This window comes from Vigna unguiculata, chromosome 10 (assembly GCF_004118075.2).
Source record: "Vigna unguiculata cultivar IT97K-499-35 chromosome 10, ASM411807v1, whole genome shotgun sequence".
Lineage (NCBI taxonomy): Eukaryota > Viridiplantae > Streptophyta > Magnoliopsida > Fabales > Fabaceae > Vigna > Vigna unguiculata.
In genome coordinates, this window is record NC_040288.1 from 17,728,924 (window position 1) to 17,753,379 (window position 24,456).

The 24,456-nt window shown below is 31.7% G+C and overlaps 1 protein-coding gene and 1 pseudogene across 1 annotated transcript; both read right to left on the bottom strand.

The window, feature by feature from the left end:
• Window positions 1–1,307: 1,307 nt before the first annotated feature.
• Window positions 1,308–6,186, bottom strand: LOC114167399 (annotated as a pseudogene).
• A 7,886-nt stretch (window positions 6,187–14,072) lies between these two features.
• On the bottom strand, window positions 14,073–23,870 carry LOC114165060 (transcription factor MYB1). Its single transcript, XM_028049710.1, has 2 exons — window positions 23,521–23,870; window positions 14,073–15,113 (listed from the first exon to the last, which is right to left on the bottom strand). The coding sequence occupies exons 1-2, from the start codon at window positions 23,792–23,794 to the stop codon at window positions 14,329–14,331; spliced, it is 1,059 nt and encodes a 352-aa protein (XP_027905511.1). The 5' UTR covers window positions 23,795–23,870; the 3' UTR covers window positions 14,073–14,328.
• Between the last annotated feature and the right edge of the window lie 586 nt (window positions 23,871–24,456).

Consider the following 24,456-nt stretch of genomic DNA (forward strand, 5'->3'; position numbering starts at 1 on the left):
TATAATTATTAACAGAAAAAACATTTTCTTCAACCTAATCACCGTAAGTTTTCTATTGATTCTATTTTTATTCAAAAATAACTAATACGGTAATGTAAGACTCTTTTAACATGTCATATATTGTAAGTTTATAAATTTTTTCAATAATTATTGAGACTGACAGTATTAATTTTGGCTTATGTGATATTTCTCACAATTGTAATGCATCACCAAAATCATCAAATTAATGCTAATTTCACGATTTGCGATGTTTCACCAATGTGTAACCAAGTTGATCCAATTAGTGTGATTAAATAACAGAAGGACGATTTTTTTTTTTTTAACTTTAAGGATATGAAATATTTAAAACATAAATGAAACCTAAATTACAGATAAAGGATCAAAATTCTATTTTATTCCAAAACATCCCTGTTAAACCCATCTTACATTCCAGTGATGTATTTTCCAAAACGAGAAAAAAGGTTTAAATGTTTAGATTCCAAAATGTATAGCCATCCATTTGAACAAGTTGGGTAAAAAAGTGGATATTTACATATATCCTATTGTTTCATATACGGACAAACAAATTCCGTCACATTTGAAAGCAACTCAGAGCTAGCACTCACTATAATGTTGAATAACACTGGCCCCATTCCAGTCTCGTTTTACAAGTACAAATATTTACATTTTTTATAACCATTTTACTTCTCCAGTAAATTGTTATATTAGACCTAGTGCTTGAACAAAGGAAAATGCCACAAAATGCGTTAAGCGGTGTAGGGGGTGACCCATGTGACATGCTGCATCGGCAATGAGTTCGTGTTGTTAAGGGAAACTATTTGAATATAAGGGTACCCAAAACATTCAAAAGGAGTTTGAGGACGAGGGACAATGAATGGGACAACGGACATAATTGTTATGCGTAAAGGAGCACATGCACTGTCAAAGAATCATGTGCTAGCTCAACGTCACTTGTCACTGATTTTAAGAATTTTAAGAATAAGTCACGTTTGTGTTAGTTACTCTTGATTACAAACAAAGTAATCATTTCACAGATAATAAACCCCCAAATAAATGGTAATTTCCACTTTCAACCCCTTCTCAACAAGTAAAAAGACTAAATAAAACATTAGAAACATTGCATCCTACTTTTAACTGGGCAAAGTTGGTCTAGAATTGGAGTTTCCATTACTTTTACATGACGGGGCCTATCACATTGAGCTAGTTACCATGTGAATGCAAAGGAGATTTAATAACCAAAAGACTGTATACAGCAACATGCATGTGGGGATCAATATTGTGGGTAAAAGAGGGAATGGAAAATTTTCTATGGCACATGCTGATGGTGTGTATAGATAATTTAACCATGACATGGGATCTGAGCTGCAAAATGTTGAAATGCACAACCCAGTTTCAATTTCACAAATGCAAATCAGGCTATTAATTTGAATAAACAACTGAATGTTCAGACAACAAACCCTTCAAATTGAAGGTTGCAGCTTTCCATCAGCAATCATGAAGTGGATCCAATTTGTACAGGAGAGACTCCTATATCTATACACCATTCATGGCAGAGTCTGCATGGAGTGTATTGCCATCTTCCATGATCTTGCCATTCACTTGAGTTCTCTGCCTCTGAGCAAATCAAAACAACCTTGTTATGTCCAAATCAAAGACAAAGACATTACATTAAAGGAACAAAGGAAAGGACAAGCATATTCAAGTACCCAATCTAGGGGGTCTCCAGAATTCCCATTTAATAGCTTGTGATTCTCTTCTTTGGTCCTGCCATCTTTGTCTTTGATGCTCAACGGTAGCAATGTTGCAGCTGCAATTGACCTGTCTGGTAATTCTGCAGAATAACCAAGTCAGAACAATACCAAATAGCAGCAAAGTAAAAGACAATAGCTATGTAATTATGTACATGAGACAAATGTTTGCTAACCTGGTAATTTCTTGTCAATAAAAATACCACCAAATTAACAGTGTACCTGCCAGCCAAGGACAAAAAGATAGAACTCATGAGGGACATAGGCCACAGTTTTATTCACGTTATAGAGCAAAATATGCTCTGCTTACCAGGCAACAACTACATCGACCGTGTAATGTTTGCGTGATGCTACTATCAAAAGACTCTGAACCACAGCAAGCAGCCACCCAAGCTGCTTTATTGACCTAGTGGTTGATTAATTTCAACAAATCAGAATGTAAATAAACCTAAAAAAACATGCAACATGAAGGACTGAATAAAATGAGTGTCACCAACACTCTTTCTAGTTTATTAAAATTTATTGAAAATTACAGCGACGTTCAATAAATAAGGTGTGTGACCTACATATTTTGTAATTCCAAACAATAATATAGGGTGTTAAAAACTTTTACAGCATTTCTCGTAATAAATTAGCCAAACAAAAGTTGCTGCAGAAAAATCTTGTGACATACTTAATTCTTCAACAAAAACAAGATGGAAGACATTTATAAGCCAATTTAACCTTCGAGTGCCATATTTCTGATACGTGAGCACAAAAACAAGAGTAAAGATCATGTGCGATGAGAATATCAAATCACCGCATCCATAGACCACACCACGTGGAACTGCACATGATATAATTGAAATAAGTACCAGAAACAAACACAGAAAAATCAAATATAAACAACTTCAATACAATAATGTATACTAACAATTGAGAAAGAGCACTTCAAAGACACTATCTGGATGAGGTAATGTGGCAAGATTAGACCCCTGCACGATAATCAAGTACACTAAAATTATAAGAATTTATGAAAAAGAAATGTATAAAAGATGTTACACATATATACCTCACGGCAGTGGTAGTTTGGACCAGGAAGTTGTGTAGAATAAAAAGTTATTATGCGAAGAACTTGAGAAGCCTGCGGTACACAATATGCAAAGGTTCGATGAAGGGAGAAAACAGGCACATTTATATATACAAAATAGTACTTAACTTATCTGAAACATTTAAATGGCCAAAAATATACTGTGCTAACCATGTAAGAGAAGTAAAGCAAGGCATGATAACATCACATAATAATCAACATTACTCATGAGGCCAGCCTGCATTTATACTGTTGACTCATCCTAAATCATTAATCTATCACACTAAGAACTCATCTACTCAATTAATATTACCAAAAGATTAAAGAATACTTTAACAAATATGAGAAGTGTGATCAAAACTTACAACTAAAAATGCGAAAACCCTGCACCATATGACAACTGTGTAGATCTTTCTGCTCTTGAATATGAAAGGATGAAATGTCCACTGTAAAATCACACATAAAAGAATATATTTGAAACTTCAGACAAAAAAAAATAAATGAATATCAAACTAGTTGAAATGAGAAATTCACAAAAATAAGTCACACTAGCCAAAAAGGAAAATAAGAACTGAAATAGGGAAATGCTATATTATATATGTCAAATCTTGCAGTAGCAGAAAATATCAACCAAATATTTAACAGGAATAAAACCATTAGAATCATGAATAAAATAATCCTTCACCGAAATTGGTACTAAACTTCTTTATACAAAACTTCAAACCAAAATAAGAAAATATATATTTGAATTTATTTTCTTTGTCATACCTTTTATTTTCGAACAAATCATTCTTAAGTCAACAAACAGTACAAAGACCTCGAGAGTAACTTTTCAAGCATCTCAAAGCCACAATGGTAAACAATTTATATAAGAGGCTTAATAATTTAGTCTTCTGACTTCAAGGAAACACCAGGGGGTGGCAGTACTGCATACTTTCACGATCAACGCATATTTACCTTGAGAATTATCATATTATCATATAAAATACATAAATTTCTTACTAAAATATAGAATTGTCCTTAATTCTTAATCAATTATGATGATGCCTTTGGTAGGTAAAATATAAACTATCACAAGAGCCACCAACCAGATATTAAAATGGTGGGCGAAAAAAGTTCATGTGAAACTGAAACAAAGAGAGGGAAAGAGGGATTTATACCAAGACAAAGGATAAAAAGATAAGGGAAAACAACGTTTCACTTATGTAAGCTTTGTCTTGCCCAAGCTCCTGTAACAGCACCAAGATTAAAAGTTACATGGGCATTCCTACCATTCTCTGTACTGGATTTTTCCAAGTAAGAGAGAGAAAGAACATCATGACAATTACAAACCCGAAGAAGGAAGAATCCAACATCTTGTAGAGTAGGGGCAGGCTTGTGTAAATAATGAACTCCTCGGGCAGCCAAACCATGTATATACTGTAGAGGAATAGTTAAATTCAGACATCAGATAATGAAACAAATAGTATGTCAAGAAACCAAGGAAATCAAAGTACTATACTGTAACACTTTATGCATACATAACATAGGCAAGAATAGAAACACACAAACATATGCTTTACAAAATTGGTCCTTTTTATTCTTTCTCATATAACATTGTTTCTCGGTGGTTTTGTGGACAACTACCGGAGTCAATTTTGGTCCCTGACATCACATCCAAAAAATTGAAAAGAATGGAAAGAACCGCTTATTAATTGGCTTTCAATAAAATTGGAATCAATTATGGAAAAGTTAAATTAAATTTAAAGATGCACTCAATATATCTAACCTCAACAACTACTGCAAACTACTAAATTTTTGCAATGATAGAAATGAAACACTGGACCATCTTCCCAGAATCCAGAGTGTCAGGGAGAAATAAGGGTCAGTAAATTTGTTCTTGAGAGGGAACAAATAACTGATCATCTAAAGCAAAATCTTCATGGTCGCAGAATATGATAAACGATGCTTCAAGCAATTACAAATTCCTGAATTCCCTCAATGAAACACTGAACCATCAACTCTGGCATTTTATTATCGCTGACAAATAAGCTTAAGTGATTAACCAAGTGATTGTGTTATGTATCTCGTTGATACATTCCTAACCTCAACAACTACTTCAAACTACTAAATGTTTCCAACGATGGAAATGAAACAGTTGACTATCTTCCCAGAATCCAGAGTGTCTCAGAGAACCGAGGGTAAATAAATTTGTTCTTGAGAGTGAACAAATAACTGATCATCTAAAGCAAAATCCTCATAGTTGCAAAATATAACAAAAGATGCTTCAAGCAATTGCAAGTTCCTGAATTCCCTCAATAAAACACTGAGCCATCAAATCTGGCACTTTATTATCGCTGACAAAATAAGCTTCAGTGATTAAACCAAGCGATAGTATTATATACTTCATCCATTCATTCATTCTTAACCAGAAACAAATAGAAAAAAAAAGAAAAAAAAAAAAAGCAAGCAATTGTACCACTAATCATGCCGACAGACAACATGAACAACTGAACTCCATGTAGCATGAAAGTAGAGTTCAAATCAAACAAACGTAAAACACTTGCAAATATTGTTTTAATATCCTCATCAAAGGAAAAGAAAAGAAACCTTCTACACAAAAGGGAAACCACAACATGAGCAACTACACTCAATCACTGCTTAAGGTTGATCATCATAGAAAAAAAAAACCTGAAAAACAAGACCAGCGAGAAGGTACTTCCAATTCTCAGCGAGGAGGTTGATCTCCGTAGTTGTCTCCGCACAAATTCTCTTCCATAGCTACACAAACGCACACCAAATACCTATTAAACATTAACACAAGAACACAAATAAGGAAAAAACAATATCAACAGGGGGAAGAAATAAGCAACCTTAGAAGCCTCGCGACCAATGTAAAACGACATGTTATTGTCCTTGATGTTGTCGTTGATGGGTTATGCGCGCAAAGAGCACTTCCATATTACTTCATAACCACACTGATGATACAGTCAACATTGATTGGCCAATATGAACGAAACCCACATAGAATTAATTCCCTTTAAAACTTTCTCACCATGTAAAACCGAAACTTTGGCCAAAAGCGAAGACACCCAGAAAAACAGGCGCAACTGGGTACCCGAATCCGAATCGGGAAGGGAAAAAAGATCGGGGTTGATCACAAACAGAACCGTACCCCAGAGAAGAGGAATGATCAGAAGACGAACACAAGAACCCAAAAAAGGCTTTGTTGGCAGAATCAATAGGGAAATGGAAACGGAGGCGCAATGGTCAAAAGGGGTTTTTCCTTTCCTCTATGATTCTTCTTTTCTTTCTCGCAGTGTTTTTCTGACTGCTATGCACGCGAGATGAACACGGCGAGACAGTTGAGAAGAGAGTAGAAAATTATAAGAATAACAATAAATACCAAATCGGTCATGTGCTAACTGATACGTACCTATTAAAATTTTCGTATAAACGATTTCAGTATTAACTTTAAAGATAAATTTTTATTTATGTATGAAATGTTTTTAAAAGATTTATACCTAAACAGATGAATTTTTTTTCTAAAATATATGAAAATCTTAATTAGCCACTACCACTCAGAAATTCATCTTTCAAATGTCAAATTAATTATCAATTCAAAACTATAAAAAGTGTCCCCATTTATTATATTTCCAATCCATACTACTTTAATATATATATATATATATATATATATATATATATATATATATACAAAATATTCCTGAAACATATAACTATTTTTAAACTTTTAAAATATATATATATATATGCTAAGTATTTGTTATATTATGGTATAATCATAAAATATATCAGCCTATTGGCTTTTTATAATAATAATAATAATTTAAAAATTGTATAAAATATTTATAATCAATTAATAATACAAAATTATTTACATCTAACTATTTTGATTATCATTTTATTAATGTGAAATTGAATTAATAATACAGTAGTTATTTACAATATATTATTTTATTTGGCATATAAGTAAATATCATATTTTAAGAAGATAATTAATTATACTAAAATTTATGATAAAGTATCTTTATTAATTCTATTTTGTTACACATAGAGATGAAAAATAAACTCATTTTATGATATTATCTGAATTCATTCTTGTTTTGACGGGGAATTCTCACATTGATTGGGTATAGATACGAGGAATACGTGACCTTTTCAATTGGATATATGAAGATGTACATACATATTACACATGTGATCTTTAAGTTATTTGGTTTGTTATGAAATTCATTCGCATCTCCAAATATGTTTTTGATCTTATCACAATTTTGTTCAAATGATGTATGTCAATTAAATATTTTGTATGTCTTACATTTGAATATTTATACTACCCATACCAGCCTTCTTATTGTTTTAATATTAATTAATTAATTTTTACAAAATAATAAAAAATTATGGCAAAGGAAACATAATATTAACAAATATTCATTATTAAGGGGAGGGTTATTTCTCCAATATCAAATATTTATAAAGAAATTATGTTTTAATTGTATATATTTTAAATTAGAAAATCAAATAAAATTTCATGAGAACCAAAATTTATGTTAAATTTGCAAACATTAATGAATTGTAGTTGATAAAATTTAATTTAAAAAAAAAATAAAAAAGGAAAACAAATATTCAGATTAAAATATATGTTAAATATATGTTTAGTTCAATTTAATTTTTTAAATTCTAATGAATATCTTTTTTATATACTAATAAAAGTTCTAATAAATAACTTTACTGCAAAGAACAAATATTAAACTAATAATAATAAAATTTTAACACATATATTGTATCTTTTGAACTTCAATATATGTTGGGAGATGGTAAAAAGAAATTCATGACTATTACATTAAAATTTTATATTATAGTAAATAAAATTTATTTAATTAATTATAGTGACAAAATCAAAGTATGAAAATGAGTTAAAAAATAAAAGATAATTATATAAAATATATCAAAATAGTATTTTACATTATGAAAATAAAAAACAAATAAGAATATTAAAAAATTATCAAATGTGTGTCTTGGAAACAATTTGAGAGACCATTAATTGAAATCACACAAAGAAAAACAACTATATAATCAAGGGTATGATAAAATGAAAAATCCTTTAAAGATCTAAGAAAACCTTCTACATATCAACATAACCAATGATTTAGAAATAACAAAAATTGTTTTAACAAAACAAAATAGTTATTCAAATGAAATAATAATAATAATAGAGTAAAAAAGATAATTTTTGTAGATTACGTAGTAAGTTAAAAGTTTATGCTATTGAACACTTAAATTGAGAGTGTTAAACATTCTCATGTGAAAAGAAACTATACAATAAATAAAAATATTCAAATAAATAGAAATATTCAAATGTGAGACATAAAAAATATTTAATTGACATACATCATTGAAACATAATGGCATAAAAGTTATGATAAAATGAAAAATATATTGGATATGCAAATGAATTTTATGGCAAACCAAATAATAAGAAGAAATAAAAATAAGAAGTGTGTATTAATAAATAAATATATATATATATATATATATATATATATAATTTTACTTAATTGACTATAAATATTTTAATAATTTAAACGGGGATGAATATTTTGATGGATGTGGGGACGGGGACGAGACAAATATGTACATCCTCATATCCATACCCAGTCAATATTGGGATTCACTGTCAAAACAGGTATGGGTTCGGGCAATACCCATGGGGGCGGGTTTATTTGTCATCCCTACTTGGGTCACAAGCTATTATAATTATTTCGTAAAATCAATTAACTGCACTATATTTGATATCGATTCTATTTATTATATTTAAAATAAAAATTATTATACATCATTTAGATTTCCTACTTACTACTTCATTACTTTACTAACAACATTGACAACAATATAATGTAATTTTCATGATATTTCATTACATAATATTTTACTACTTAATATACAAAATAAAAAAAAATAAATGATTGTTATCTCAATTTTTAACTTAAAATAATTACATAATTACATTTTCATTTTCACTTATCTCAATTTAATTATTTTATAAATTAAAGTAATTATTTTACCATTTTATTCTTTTAATAACTACTTTTAAAATTTAAATGATTATTTATAATAAAAATTTATAAATAATTTACTTTTATTATCATTTTATGCTTTAATGAATTTTTGTTAGAATAAAAAAAAACCCGTAAACACAGTGTGTTAAGCGCATAAAATTAGTTAGTGGAAACATGCACACATATGATCATCTGTACCCATCTATACAATGATAATAAAAAATAAAATTATTATTTTATTATCATAATTAAGGATGTCAACGGGGCGGGTAGGGTACGGGTAATAGTTCTCACATACCTTACCCGGTTGGATAAATATCCACCACTACCCGTACTCATATTTGCTGGATATCCGTTATATAGGTATTCGCCTTTTTTTTTTCATATTCGCAAATATTCACAGGTACCCGCGGGTATTTACAAAATTATTTAAAAAAAATATTTAATCATAAATTCAAATAAAATAAAATAGACCACTGTCATAAATTTTAAATAAAGTTCAAATAAACTCAAGTTCGTACAAGTCCAAATAATTATAAAAATAAATATAAAATGACATTCAACAGAATGAAAATTTTTTAATTAGTGCTTTGATCAATCTCTTCAATTGATTCCTGAACAATAAACAAAATAAACAAATAATAAACCTCAATTGCCACATGTCAAGTATTCTTATTTTGATTCCATCATTTGACAACAAGCATACCATACACGTTATTGTCTATATAGGGTTTGATGTATATGCCCAATTTCAAAGAAAAGAAAGAGAAGAACGTCAAGGAGTGTACCTGGAAGAAGACAATGTAGCAATACTTGAAGTTGGAAGAGTGAGGACAAAAGACAAGACAAGATGTGCAGCTTAGAAAAAATTAGGTCAAAATGTTTTTTACTAATATATATATATATATATATATATATATATATATATATATATATAAGGGTATTTGTGGGAATTAAAGTTTAGCTGGTACGAGTATCTACGAGTACGAATACTATGATACTCCTACCTGCCCCATTAACATGCAGGTATCAAAAATACTCGTACCTGCGAGTAGCGGGTATCCATTTTTAATATTCGTTTCCTACCTGCTGCGGGTTTTATTTATGGATATCCATGAGTACGAATTTTTTTGACATCCATAATCATAATTATTAAAATTTATTAAAGAAATATGTTTGTAAAAAATAATTATAAAATGTGTTTCTAAATATTTAGTAAAAATATATTTTATTTTATGAATACATAATAATTAATTTAATAAATCTAAAATGATGTTAGTGTTTAATAATAATTTTTTAAGGAAATTATAAATTATAAATTTATAAAGTTGTTACTTTTAAAATAGAATAGATAAATACATAAAAAAATGTAATAATATAGTTTTTTTACATAGCCATTCATACACATGATATTTTAATAATTTTTATATTGCAGCTAAGTACAATTGAATAAAAATTGGTTCATAATTTTTGCCCAGAATTAAAAAAAAAAACCATAAATACTATTCATTTATTTGCATTATAATATGTTTCCTGTTTTTTCTAAATTAAAATGACAAATATATGATTCCATTCTCAAGTCAAGTAAACAATATTCTTCCAAGAAAATTTGATCATGAGATAAAATCTTATTCTTTAAAAAAAATTTTGCTTAAATAATATTTGGTTGTCATTTTTGTTGTCTTTGTTAAATTTAATCATTATTTCATTTTACGTTCAATTAAGTCTTTACTTTCATTAATTATGATCAATATGGTCATTTTTGTTAATGGTGCTAATGGTGTTTAAATAGTAAATGTTAGTGAACAATGTTGTCACATATAAACTCTTGTTTTTTTTTTAAAGTTTAAAAAAATTGTCCACATATCAAGTTACAATTGTGCCAGTGTTAGTTTGCGGTTGTGTTATTTTCTTTTATTCAATTTAGTCTCAATATTCATTATTTTTGTTCAATTTAGTCACTATATATTATTTTTGTTCAATTTAGTCCCTATATTCATTATTTTTATTTAATTCAGTCTCAATTTTAGTTAAAGTGGAGTAATTTTGTCCCTTTCAAATTAAGACCAATTTTAATTTTTTTATAAATATCATATATTTTTACTAAAATTGACATTTTTATTAATTATTTTTTAAATTCGATTATAAATTGTTAGATTTAATTATAAATTGAGTATAATTATTAGATTCAATTGTTTAATAAAATATAATCGTTTAAAATATTACTAGAATATAATTTTAAAATGTTTTTTTTAAAATATAACAACATTTCTAAAATTGACATTTAAATCTAAAAAATTTAATATTGTTATTGTGTTTTAGAAATTAAAATATAAAATGTTTTATGTTTAAATGTCAATTTTAAAATATTAGTATACTTTTCTAAAATATTTCTAATATTTCTAATACTTTTAAATGTCAATTTTAAAAATATTAATATTTTAGAATATAATTATTAAGAGAAAAAATTTAATATTTATATTCTAATAATATTTTAAATAATTGTATTCTATTTAAAAATTAAATCTAACAATTATATTTAATTTATAATTAAATCTAATAATTTGTAATTGAATTTCAAAAATAATTAATAAAAATATCAATTTTAGAAAATAAATATTAGTATAATATTTATAAAAAAAATGAAATTTGGTGTCAATTTGAAAGAGACAAAATTGCTTCACTTTAACTAAAATTGGGACTAAATTGAACAAAAGTAACGAATACAAAGACAAAATTGAAGAAAAATAACGAATCTAAAGAATAAATTGAACAAAAAAGAAATAATACAAATACAAATTGACATGTGACACTAACATTGACATGTATAACGATGTTGACTTGACATTGGAAATTTAAAAAAAAAAATCAAGAGCTGACAAGTAACATGCACGGTTCACAAATGTTAACTATTTAAACACCATTAATAAAAAAATCAAATTGATCAAAATTAACGAAAATAAAAATCTAATTGAACACAAAACAAAAATGAAGGTTAAATTGAACATATGCATAAAAAATTAGATTATATTTATGCCTAAAATCTTATGTTGAATGTTATAGCAAGATAATCAGCCTCCAATAACTTTTTTATTCATTCATTCATTTTTATTATTAGAGCACTGTAGATTAGCTTTTCAGACTTAAAACACAATCAATTCCACCTATAGCTTTTCAGACTTTTCATGTTGTCTTCGAATCTCAGGGCAATACAATGCAAGTAGTCATCCCCACAACCAACAACAATCCTACCACCAAGTGTCTAGGTGCACCGACTATACTATTTTAGGATGGGCCTTTTAGTTTATGGACCTTGTATAGGTTTAGGTTTTGGGTTTTTCTTCCTACACCTGCAAGCATCTCTTCTGCACTTCCAAAATTTCTTTAACTTTCCAAAAAATCTTTTGACCATTTAAGGAAATTCAGAAGTCAAAATATCTTTCGGAAGTCAAAATATATCACAAGAAGTTGACTTCCAGAAGTCAAAATATATTACCAGAAGTCGACTTTCGGAAGTCAAAATATATCACCGGAAGTTGACTTCCAGAAGTCAAAATATATCACCGGAAGTCGACTTCCGGAAGTTAAAATGTATCACCGGAAGTCAAATTATTACCGAAAGTCGACTTTCGGAAGTCCAAAAACATTACCGGAAGTCGACTTCCGAAAGTCAAAAATTATTACCGGAAGTCGACTTCTGGATGTCAAAAAACATTACCGGAAGTCGACTTTCGGAAATCAAAAAAATCAATTCTATTTTTAATATTTTTAATTCTTTTTAAAATTTATGTTTTCTAACTTTTACTTTATTTTATTTTTTAAAACACATATTAAAAATATTAAAAATTATAAAATAGATAAATTTAAAAGAAAAATTACTTTAGATTATATTTTTTTTTTCTGTTTTTAGTTAAAGTTTTACTATTTTAATTTAAATTATTTTTCTATTTTATTTTTAATTTTATTTATTTTTTGATATTATTATAATTATTTTATTTATACATTTAATGTGTATAGTATTTAATATTTATTTGAATTTTTTAATTTCATTTAAAATTTAAATATTTAATTTTAATCATATTTTAATATAATTTATTAAAAATTTAATAAAAATATAAAAAAATCATATGTAATACATATGTGTGTGTGTGTTGATATTTGGAAGTAATTTTGGAGGTGTGGTGTCCGTGGGTTTCTTACATGGTTAAAGGATTTTTTGGGAATTTAAAAAAATTTTGGAGGTGCAGGATGAAAGACTTTTAGGTTTCTGGCGACCCAATTCTTAAAAAGAGGTCTAATAACCCTTAATGTTATAACTTTGATTAATTATTTAGTTATGCACAAGTAAAGAGTTATAGTTATTCTATTGAAGTGTTTGATGATTAGTTGTATGACTTAGATATTGTCAATTGCAGAGATTAACGAGTATACCTTTGAACACATTTATGGTGCCAGAGTGGCTGGGTCGAGATATCAGAGTAATGGACAAAATGGATGATATTATAAGAGAAAATAGGGGACACAAAATTATGTCACTATCCAAAATGAATTTTATCATTGAATATTACATAACTAAGCAAATGTAATTTGTGATTCTTACTTTGTCACGTTATTATTCAACAACTTACACTTTAAGGACTTCCAAACTATTCATAACTTACATTTCATTTTTTAAATTTAGACTTCACTGTTAGGTTAAATTTCTAAAAGAAACAGCATAGAAACACATGAAATCCCTCTAGCAGAATAGTTGCTGCATGCAACCCTTAAACATCTCTTAAGGAAGAGGAGAAAAACATCTAGAAAGTTCAACAAACTTTTGCATTGCATTGATGAGGAAAATCAAGTTATTATTCTAGTGTTGCACTAAAGTAATAATGATTATAGCATGTAGACTGATGTTAACCAATTCTAAAATACCACAGTAGGGTAGTTCTAACGTATTCTAGGTGTTTCATTGGCCAACACATTCTTACAAACATATCTCTATTATTAGTTAAAATTTATCACAAATTATACAATCATTAATAAGTAAAGTCAAATATTTGAAACAAAAGAACATATTAGAAAATGTGTTAATAAAAATATACTAATAAGTGCTTCCTATTACCATTTCTTATTAGTATAAAACCTTGGCGAAATGCTGCAGAAAAGAATCATAAAACCTTCGGCATTGTTTCACTCACAGTTACAAAGTACGCAAAAGAACAGCAACTCAAAATAGATAGAAAAGCAAGTAATTTTTGTTAGTTTCGAAATCATGTAGTACCTAATCAGTCAATCCCAAAAAACAAAATTGTTCAATCCAACATTCTAATTTTACCTAGTGAATCCATTTAAATCATAGAATCGACTCACTTAACTTTGGTTGCCTTATTAGATTTGCAAGGAAAACAGACAATCATCACTTAGCCTGCATCATGCCCATTACCCAGTCCTCACTCAGGACAATCTAATGGCCAATATGTACTCGAGATCCATTTGATATTACACTGCCAGACGTGTTTCCCATCATTTTCACACTACTATTCTCCAATCCACTTTTAAGCCAGGCAAGGTTACTGATGTCTGCAGCGATTGCAGCCAACTCAAAATTTGGGAAAGATGGGGGTTCAGAAAATTCGATGAATTCCGGTCCCAACAAAGAGCTTTCAGACTTTCTACCATTTGGAGCAGCACAGCAACCATGGCCACACTGGTGAGGTACTGCCTGGTCACCACAAATTCCTTCAACCATCCTACAAAATTCCATATCTGGTCTTGACGATTGTAAAATGGGACCTTGCTTCGGGACAGGTCTTTGAATTGATGTTGAAGGCTGTGTAACATCATTCGACTGATAAACGTTGAAAGCACTTACACGAGCTACTGGCCGAAAAAGGGTAGGTGGATCCTTGACTTTGTGGTGTAATTGGCCCTCAGCTTGAGCTTTACCATCAGATTTATCATCCATGACGTCTACAGAACTGACATCTCTCCCTTCCGAGGATTTCAAAGAAACGTCCCCACATGATAGAGTGTCTTCCGAGGATCCTTTTGCCTTCTCTAAGCTGGCATCTTCCATGAAGTTACCAGATTCTAATTTAATCTTATCAAGTTCAACTCCCCGACGCCTCAGAGTGGAATTCCAGTGGTTCTTAATGGCATTATCCGTTCTTCCGGGTAGAAGCCTGGCAATGGCTGCCCATTTGTTGCCATGAATTGCATGAGCAGCAACTATGATTCTGTCCTCCTCATCTGAAAAGAATTGTATTTTACAAGCTTATATCACTAGGAGAGGCATGATACGACATATGAAAATAAGACACCTCGTAGTTTCTAAGGAAATATATCACACTATTCTAGTGTAGGACTCAACAGTGCTCGCAGTGTGAGGTACACTACAAACATATTTCAATGCAATGCATGTTTGTTGAATAATGGATTTATTATGCCTCTAATGATCACATAATGTAGACACTTATAATTTGTACCTGGCTGAGCATATCTGCTCACAAAAAAAAAGGGTCTTATTTTTAGACAAATGCCGTTTGAAGACAAAAGTTGTTCTAAGACAACGCAACAAATGTTGATATAAAAACAATCAGTGCAGTGAATATATTATAGTTGGTGCTTCCAGAAAAAAAGTATGATGAATGAGACAGAATATTATTTGTGATAACATAATTGGAATAACTAATTGACTAACCATAAAATAAATTCACAACAGGTCAAAGCTTAGATATAGTACAACAGGTATTGGCCATACTGTTGTTCAATAAAATTGACCCAGTGTTTATATTTCCTTTCAATGTGTTGTCAACTTCAATGCAGCCTTCAATTTCATATCACCAACTACAATTGGCATCACGATATCACACATAATTTATTGAAGAAAATAACTAGAAGTACTATGTTATCATACTAAAGTTATTCTTGGAAATTGATTGAAACACAAACTCTGACGAGCCTCATTCTCAAGCACCACATGTGGCTTATGTTCTCAAAAGTACTCCTCTCTTTCAAGATGATTTGAAGCAGGTTAAGCCCCAGTAACGTTTATCGCTTTTTATTGAATTCAACCACATGCTCCACTACTTGTGTTGGCCCTCGTCTATTACTTTGAGTTTTATTCTTGCTCTTATGAAAGTAGATTAATTCAAGCTCACAAAATCAACTTGGTGAGAGAAGTTTGCACCCATCTATATATTATAATTTGGCCATGTTAGGAACCTTGAAACAGATATGAGAAAACAAAGATAGAGAAGACGCAAAACTAACAAACTGAATTATTCTCTATAAGTTGTAAAAAAGAATGTTTAAAGGAAATAGCTTCCTTTCACACAAGGGTATTCCCTATCACAACAGTAAAGACTCTTAGTGCCTAAAAAGAAGACCCTTACCACCTCCTAAAGGGAAACTATTAATAAACTAAGTCTTTAAGGGGATCGAGAATTGATTATATTTGTAACAAGCTTGGTACATACGACTTATATGCACCAGCTAGACACTGTTTGATATTGGTAGATATTGGTAGATATCGTTGATATTGTTTATTACAATATCTTCTATTTACCATATTTATGTTTGGTTGGTTACCATATATACTTGTATCACTCTTTATTATAAATACATTCATCCTATGTGTATTTTAGACACAGGAGAGATTAATTCTATACAGTTTTTCTCAATATTCAACACACTTGATGTAAAGGATGCAATGAAATAAATTAGAACAGGTGGAGGGATGTCTTACCGGAATACTTATTCCAATTTCTAGTATCAAGGAGGGTCTAAAATAGTGTCACAAACGAAGCCTTTTAAAGGAACAGGAATCTCGCAAGTGACTTCCAGCAGTGGCAGCAACCAAGAAGAGAGGGGAATGGGACGAATTACGGCTCAAACATGGGAGGAAACTTAGTCGGAGGAGCAAGGAACAGAGGATCAAGAAGTCTTCCTTACCATGAAGATGTCAAAAGAAGAGAGGAAAGAAGGTATTTTCATTATGGAGAGGCATATAATCCAAGACATCGTTGTCCAAAGAAGAATTTGGGGTCATTATCTTGAAAGAAGAGTGGTATAGAGAAGTAGGAGTGTAGAGAAATGAGATAGGGGAGTATCTAGAAAATGCTGAAGAAGAAGTCATTGACTTTGAATATCAGCATACGAAACTTTCTCTTTTTTCAGTTTGGGGTTTGACTCAATCCCATATTGATTGATAGTGGAGCAAGTCATAATTTGGTCACATCGAATCTGGTAACTCTTCTTGGTTTGCAAGTAGAAATGACTCCATCCTATTGTGCGTGATGAGGTGATGGGCAGAAGAAACAACGAGTGGGTATTACAGAGAGGTAGTACAACTGGAAAATTATGTTGTTAAAGAGACCTTTCTCCTCTTTGGCCTAGGACAGGTTGATTTAATTTTAGGGGTAACCTGGTTGGCCTCCCTTGTAGATCTTAAGGTGAATTGGAAGACTTTAACCATGAGTTTCAACACTCAACATCAGCAGGTCCAGATTAAAAGATACCCAAATTTAGTAAAAACAGTTGTAACCCGACAAGGTGTGATGAAAATAATAAGCAAAAATGCTCCACTAACTACAGCAGTTGCCCACTAACCTTTGTTCCCTAAATGCAACATTTGTCCCATTAATTCCACAAGTTATCCCACTAATTCTTGTGACTGTTCCACTAACTCAAAGCTAAATTAATTTTGTTTTTTTCTTCAACAGTACATGCTCCACTACCTCTACTTATTCTCCTTATTTAAAGTGGCTCTAAAGGAAGGTCGCTCGGTTTTGCTAGAGGAGATTCATCTTACTCAACAATCAGAGTTAGAAGATTTGAATGCTATTTTGAACCACAAAGTTGTGATGTTATACCGGTATCAAAAAACACTTTTAAATGTCCACCATCTTTGGCTAGATGTGTACTGGCGATGCGAGCTGCTTCTAGGAAGACGACACGCACGCTAACTGTTTGACGAAATGCCTTATTTGAACTAAAAACCCTATGTGTAAAAGGAAGATGGAGGACACGGGTTGATGAACCATGGAATGGAAACGACAATGGGAGCTGCCATGCCACTTGGGGTTCCGCCAAGATAAATGGATATATTGTCTTCATCACACCACTCAAACAACCATCCGAGATAAGTGAAAACTTCACGCCACCCGAATTTCTAGGATAAGTGAATGCATCTTCATTCATCACGCCACTCACTTCTCTCATGAGATAAGTGAAGAAACACATTAGAAATGGAAATTTGTGCTCCTCTCCACGTCACTTGATAGGCTCCATGAGATAAGTGGAGGAGTCACCACTCCAGGCCTTTGCTCAAGATAAGACTCATACACACATACACAAGAGAATCACTCAACAATGCCTCTCATGTATATTCCAAATTTGCCTTTACAACGAAGGTCAACCCCCTATTTATAGTGGAGGGTCAACTAACCTAAAAATAAAAAGTTCCACTAAGCAAGGTTTAAACCCTAAATACAAAATACTAATAAAAGAAAATGCAAAACAACAATGAAAAGGTTCTCATCATCCATGCATACACCAATGCAAAACAACAATGAAAAGGTTCTCATCATCCATGCATACACCAGCCGGGAAAGACGACTATGGATGAGGAAGCACCAGAGTCACCTCAACAAGTGTTGGTGTAATGGTAAGAGGTGGGTCCAAGGCAGCCATGTGGGAAAACACTTCTGCCATTAAAGTTCAATTTTTAGAATTCAACCTTGGGGACAAGGTTGTTTCGACAACAGTGGGTATTGTTAGGAAAGAAAATTTTGAGAGAGGAATGTATATTGTAGGAGGGAATTTAGAAATAAAAGTGATTATGCGGTTAGTTGTTTGGGAGAGAGACTTTCTCATAAAGTCTATATATAGTTTCCCTTTGGGAAGTGTTAGGGGGTTATCTTTTTGGTATTGAAAATCTTTGACTTTGGTGACAAGGAAACTATTTATAGACTTTCTTAGAGAGTCTCTTCCACAAAACAACTAATTGCATAACTACCTTTCATTTCTAAATTTCCTTATATAACACACATTCCACTATTATTATTTTCCTTCCTAACAATATCTCTAGATGATATGGGATCTTCAACACACTCCCTCATACTGATAGAGGGTGGAACGATAGGTGCTACAAATCTTGCAAGGAAAGACTCTAAATATTATCCTATGAAAGTTGACTTAATCATATCTCTAGATGATATGAGATCTCCAACACTTGCAAAGATACTCCCCAGGCATGACCCTTCGTGATGAGTATGCATGGATGCAAATGATTTTTATTATCTTTAAATAGATAAAATGCTTGTTTGTAAAATAGAATTTACTTTGATTGTTATTTTTAGATATAGAATTTACTTACATTGCATTTTCTTTCATGTGTAAAGTAGTTGCATATAGTAATTTTGTATGGGAGTCTATTAAACCCAATAAAGCTTTGGGGTGTGGGCATTGGAAGACAAGGACACAAGGAGCATTTTGAAGTCAATCAAGCATGAGAAGCATTCATCTCAGCCATTGATCTAAATCTAGGTTTTGAATTTTAAAATTTAATTTTTCCTCCTCTTTGTGCACTAAATTCATGGCTAAGGGTGGTTATGGGTGGCTATATATAACTACTCCCTCGCTTGAACAAGTTACTTTAGAATATATGAGAATTAGAGAAATTCTTGAAAGCTTGCTTTTGTGAGTATTATCAACTTTCATTGGAGTCTTATATTGGTTCCTAAGTGTCGAGTGATGATTCTTCCTGAAGCTTATCATGAGGATGAAGCTCTCTCCATCTTTGAGTGGATCTCTTCTTCCATTTCCATAAGTCTCCTCCACCTTTTCCGTTTCGTTTAACTTGTTAGCTTCTAATTCTACTTTTTCTACTTATTTTATTCAGCCAATTTCGACTATGTCTCTACTATGCCATTCTTTCACTTGCTTATATAGTCATGTTCTTTTTCTGGAGGTAAACCTTTATAGTTATATCATCAATTAAATTCCTATTAAGTGGCAAACATCCATGAATGCATCTTAAGACATAAAATGAGCTTTCCATCTAATACATTCCAAGCTAAACATAACTTGATCCTTATCACTTAACATGTAGCTACAACATTGCACCGCCAATATGCACAACAACTCATATCATTCATTTATGGCTAAAGACTATTATAGTATCCAATCTCATTCACTCCACTAGTTTCGTATCTCCATGTCAATGTCAATCTAGTAGAGTGTTTGTGTCATTGGCAGTTACCACTGCTTGACAAGGGTTGAGCCCTAGGGTTTGACAACATACTTAACAAACCAACAATAGATGCATTACAATCAATCATTCTAGATATTGGTTGCATCCTTTGTCAGTTGCTTGCATAAAGTTAGTTGATGCTTATTCTTTGAATATTGTCATTACTTCTTCTTCAGAAAATTAGGATACATTACGGGAAAATAAAACCTCCATCATGAGAGAAGCAAATGAAAGACTTCTATAAAAATTCTAGCAACATTAAAAATGAAGTTTTCATTTTGTACATGTTAAGCTTTGAAGCCCTTACTTTCTTTATTGAATTGTTGAGATGTTACAACAGGCATAGGTTTGGAACGAAGCATAGGTTTGGAAGGAAACCCACAAAAAGGGCATTTCCACAACCTATATATAAAAGGTATTGGCTCCTTTCATGATGCCTCTCTCGATGATAGTTGACTCAACATTGATTTCATGATCGAGTTGGAGGGCCCTCTCTCCATTGAGTTAGTAATTTGCTATCGCAAATATTGTTGTCACATATCTCACGCTTCTTGTTTCTATAAATCGGTTCCTAGTGACTCTCTTGATTTGGGTTGGTCCAATCAAATGTAAATGAATAAGAGAGAGTATTTGAAAGAGTATCATATTATAGTCTTTAACGGTCTCTTTAGAGTGTTGCTAATATTTCTTCCAAACACATAATGAATGGAGGCCAATGTATGTTGGGTATCTCAACAAAAAAGTAGGCATTCTCATCCATAGTTTATTTTGTTCTACAAATATTTATCAGTATATTATTTTGTAGGTGAGTGAGCCTTGGTGCTGCAAACGTAATTATGAGTTCAAATATAGGAAATAGTCTTCCTTAAACCAAGTGTTGAAATCCATACATCTATTCTCCTCAAACACCAACAAGCGAAAGCCTATTTGTTCTTTTTTTTTTAAAAAAAGATATGTCTATGATCTAGTGTCAGCAAGGAGAACGTAGGTTAAATATAAGGAAAATTCGCCTTTGAGATTTACACCCATGATTAGTAAGTCATGAGGAGTAGAGTTTTGTTAATGTAGTTATTTTCATATAAAATTCTATTATTTCTATATGCACATTGTTAGGATACGACCTTCTATTACGAAGGTCTATGAAAGAAGAAATCAGGGAAAAAAAATACAGCTAATTGCTTTAATTCAAGCAGCTGAGAAACCTATTAGTGGTTATATAATTGTTGTGTGGGGAAGCTAGGTATATATATATATGTGTCCGTTTTCAAGTCTTTGGGGGGACACGGAGAAAACATGATTGTTAGTGGGAGGATCTGGACCGTCGAAGTCTTAGTGATTGTATTTGTAAACTTTTGTACACTGCATGTTCTGTACAGAATTCTCATTTTTCCATCTGAGAGTTCCTTCCCTTTAGAGTTTTCTGATCCAGATTCTATAACACATTTTTCTAAAGGTGTACCATACCCTTTATCTCTTAAAAAACCATAAAATAGACCTGTATGCAAGCAACATACTTGAGGATGACATGGAAAACAGAATGGAAGCCTTGAAGAACAATGGGAAGCTATTCATGGAGTGAATCAATTATTACAAATTACTTCTCGTGTCCTTTAATTCGGCAAAGATTCAGACAAAGATGGTTGGTAATGAAGGAATTCCACTATTGGTGAGACTGAATGAAGAAATAGAACATACGCTTCAAGGAGTAAGACAATGGACAACCCACTCACAAGACATAAAAAGATTGAATGAGGAGAAAACAGAATCATAACAGTAAGACACTTATGAGCCCTTCTGAGATGAGTAAAAAATCTTGGGCCAAAAAGATTGAATTTCCCAACATTCATGGCGGAAGCCCAAGTTGAGAATTTCTTGAAAGTACCACAGATGAAACCAAATCTGAAGGTTCGTCAGTTGAACAATATTTTATTGTCAATCTGCTCTATTGGTTAGTTAGTTGTGACAGGGATAAATAGACAAATAAAGCACAATTCCTATTAATAAGATAGGTGGAAAAAGAGGCGTCTTGTCAATTGAGAAGAGTTTGGGTATTTGGGCATTGGGAGGTGCAGATCCTCAAAATTCTGTTGTCTTTTCCCCTATTCTTTTCCAGTAAAGGCAGATTTCTTTATGATTCTGATCCAGTTCCTACTATCAACTCACACTCATGAACATCAGATGTAGATAAATTTGATACCGGTAACAGCTCAAAGGTTCTAAAGAAGTCGTTTCTGAAGCTTCTACAAAAGATTTGCTACCTTATGGCAAATGGATTTACTGATGAATGCAGGATTTTGTAATCTTGGTGAGAAGGGGCAAAACAAGTGGTAAGGATGGGGTGTGTGGATATCTTCCCATCTCAGTTCCCCAATTACTAGCCCATAGAAAAGCCAACATGGTTGAACTCTGAGCAGTTGACATTGATGGGTCCCAGAGAATAGCTAGTTATTGTAACACAATTGATTGGGCTGCTAAAGTTGATAAGATCGTGGTCTTGGCTCTGGTACAAGAGAAAGCATCCATATTCATTAATTCTGGAAAATCCAGCAACAGATCAGTTGTATAACGGGTACCTTGGAAGGATGGTTCACTACTTTGGTCTCCATTTGTGACTCAGTAAACCATTACAAGAAGTGCTGCTTCTCTTTAATCTATAAATTTTCTCACATTTAAGGTGTAGTTTCCAAAAAGAATGGTACTACCTGAGCTAAGGTTCCTAGACATAAATTTATTCATTTAACTTGATGGGGCATCATTTTAGCTAACTCTTTAAATCATAGGAATATATACACAGGCCTTGCGTTGATCAAATAATCTAACATTTCAAGAATTTGGCCTTTAAAGGAAAATTATTAAATAAAAAGAAAACATATCGCTATGGTTGTAAAAAAAATCTGCAGCCACAACCATGGCGGCAATGTTAAGGTTTTTCTCTCAACATTGAGCCATTGCTTGCGACTGCAGTTACGGCTACAACAACCACATTTTCCCACAATATCAAGAATAGCAAATACTTTACAGCCATTAATAACTCACAGGCACAGCATCAGTCTGCGAGTAAAAACTATACCCTATTGCAAATAATAACAGCCAATCTCCATCTCAATATGACTCTATGGTAATTCTTGAAATAACAAGAAGACAAAAAGGTATGATTTATCCATCAAGAAACAATAATGCACACAGCAAATCGAAATGTCCAAGTCAAAAAAGAACCACATAACCCATCAAACTATAAGAACAAAAGATCATACACAAAACATTACGCTAAGAAAATTCAAACCATTCCCATCTCTACACTCTTAAGGTCAATTTCTAAAACATTAAAATTAAATCAAACCAAAACAAAGTCAAATTCAAATTCAAACTCAAACCCACACGCATGGTACCAATATCACGTACCTGTAAAGGGCTTGCGCTTAACGGAGGGGTCGAGCTGGTTGCACCACCGGAGACGGCAAGACTTGCCGGATCTTCCACTGATCCCCCGTGCGATGAGACTCCAGTTTCTGGCGCCGAACTTGCTAACGAGACGACTCAGAATGGCGTCCTCTTCCGGGGACCAAGGACCCTTCACTCTGTCCTTGCCACCGCCGACATCACTGCCGTCTAACAACAGCAGTCCCTCATCACCACTTCCGTCGACAGCGGTAACGGCGGTTTCTTCTGGTTCCATCTGTGAGTTTAGTTAAGGTGAGAAAGAAAAGACAGTAGAAGACTGGCACAAATGTTTCGGCACTTTTTGACCCATGTTTTAGCACTTTTAAAGGGAGGTGTCAGTTAATATAATTTAATTGCAATTCTAACCTTGTCTCGCTTTCTTCAGTTACGCGCATCGTACCAAAACAGTTTTCATCATATAATTACTCGGGTCTATTTTTTTTTATATAATTTACATTAAAAAATTAATATTGTTATTAATTAAAAAAATTATTTTTATTGTTACATTTGGAAAAAAATTATTAATTTGTATCATTATATTTTATTTTTATAATTACATATATTATATTTAAATAATAAAATAAAAATTAAATAATTAATTACTATTATTTTTTATGATAAATTAATTAAGAGTAAGTAAAATCTCGTGTTAAAATTTTGAATAGAAGTACATTTAGATATAATGAGTTTAAAAGAAAAATAGTATGGAAAGGTATTAACTTTTGGTGTAAGGCCCACTTACATTGCTATTACATTGCTACTCTTATTTTTTAAAGGGCTACCCCCAAAATCAGTTGGGCCTAGGGTTGGCCTAAAGGGAAACCAGACCCTAAGTTTGTCATAACCCACTCTTCTCTTCTCACTTTCAGAAAACAGTTGCCTTGCTCTCCTCTCCTC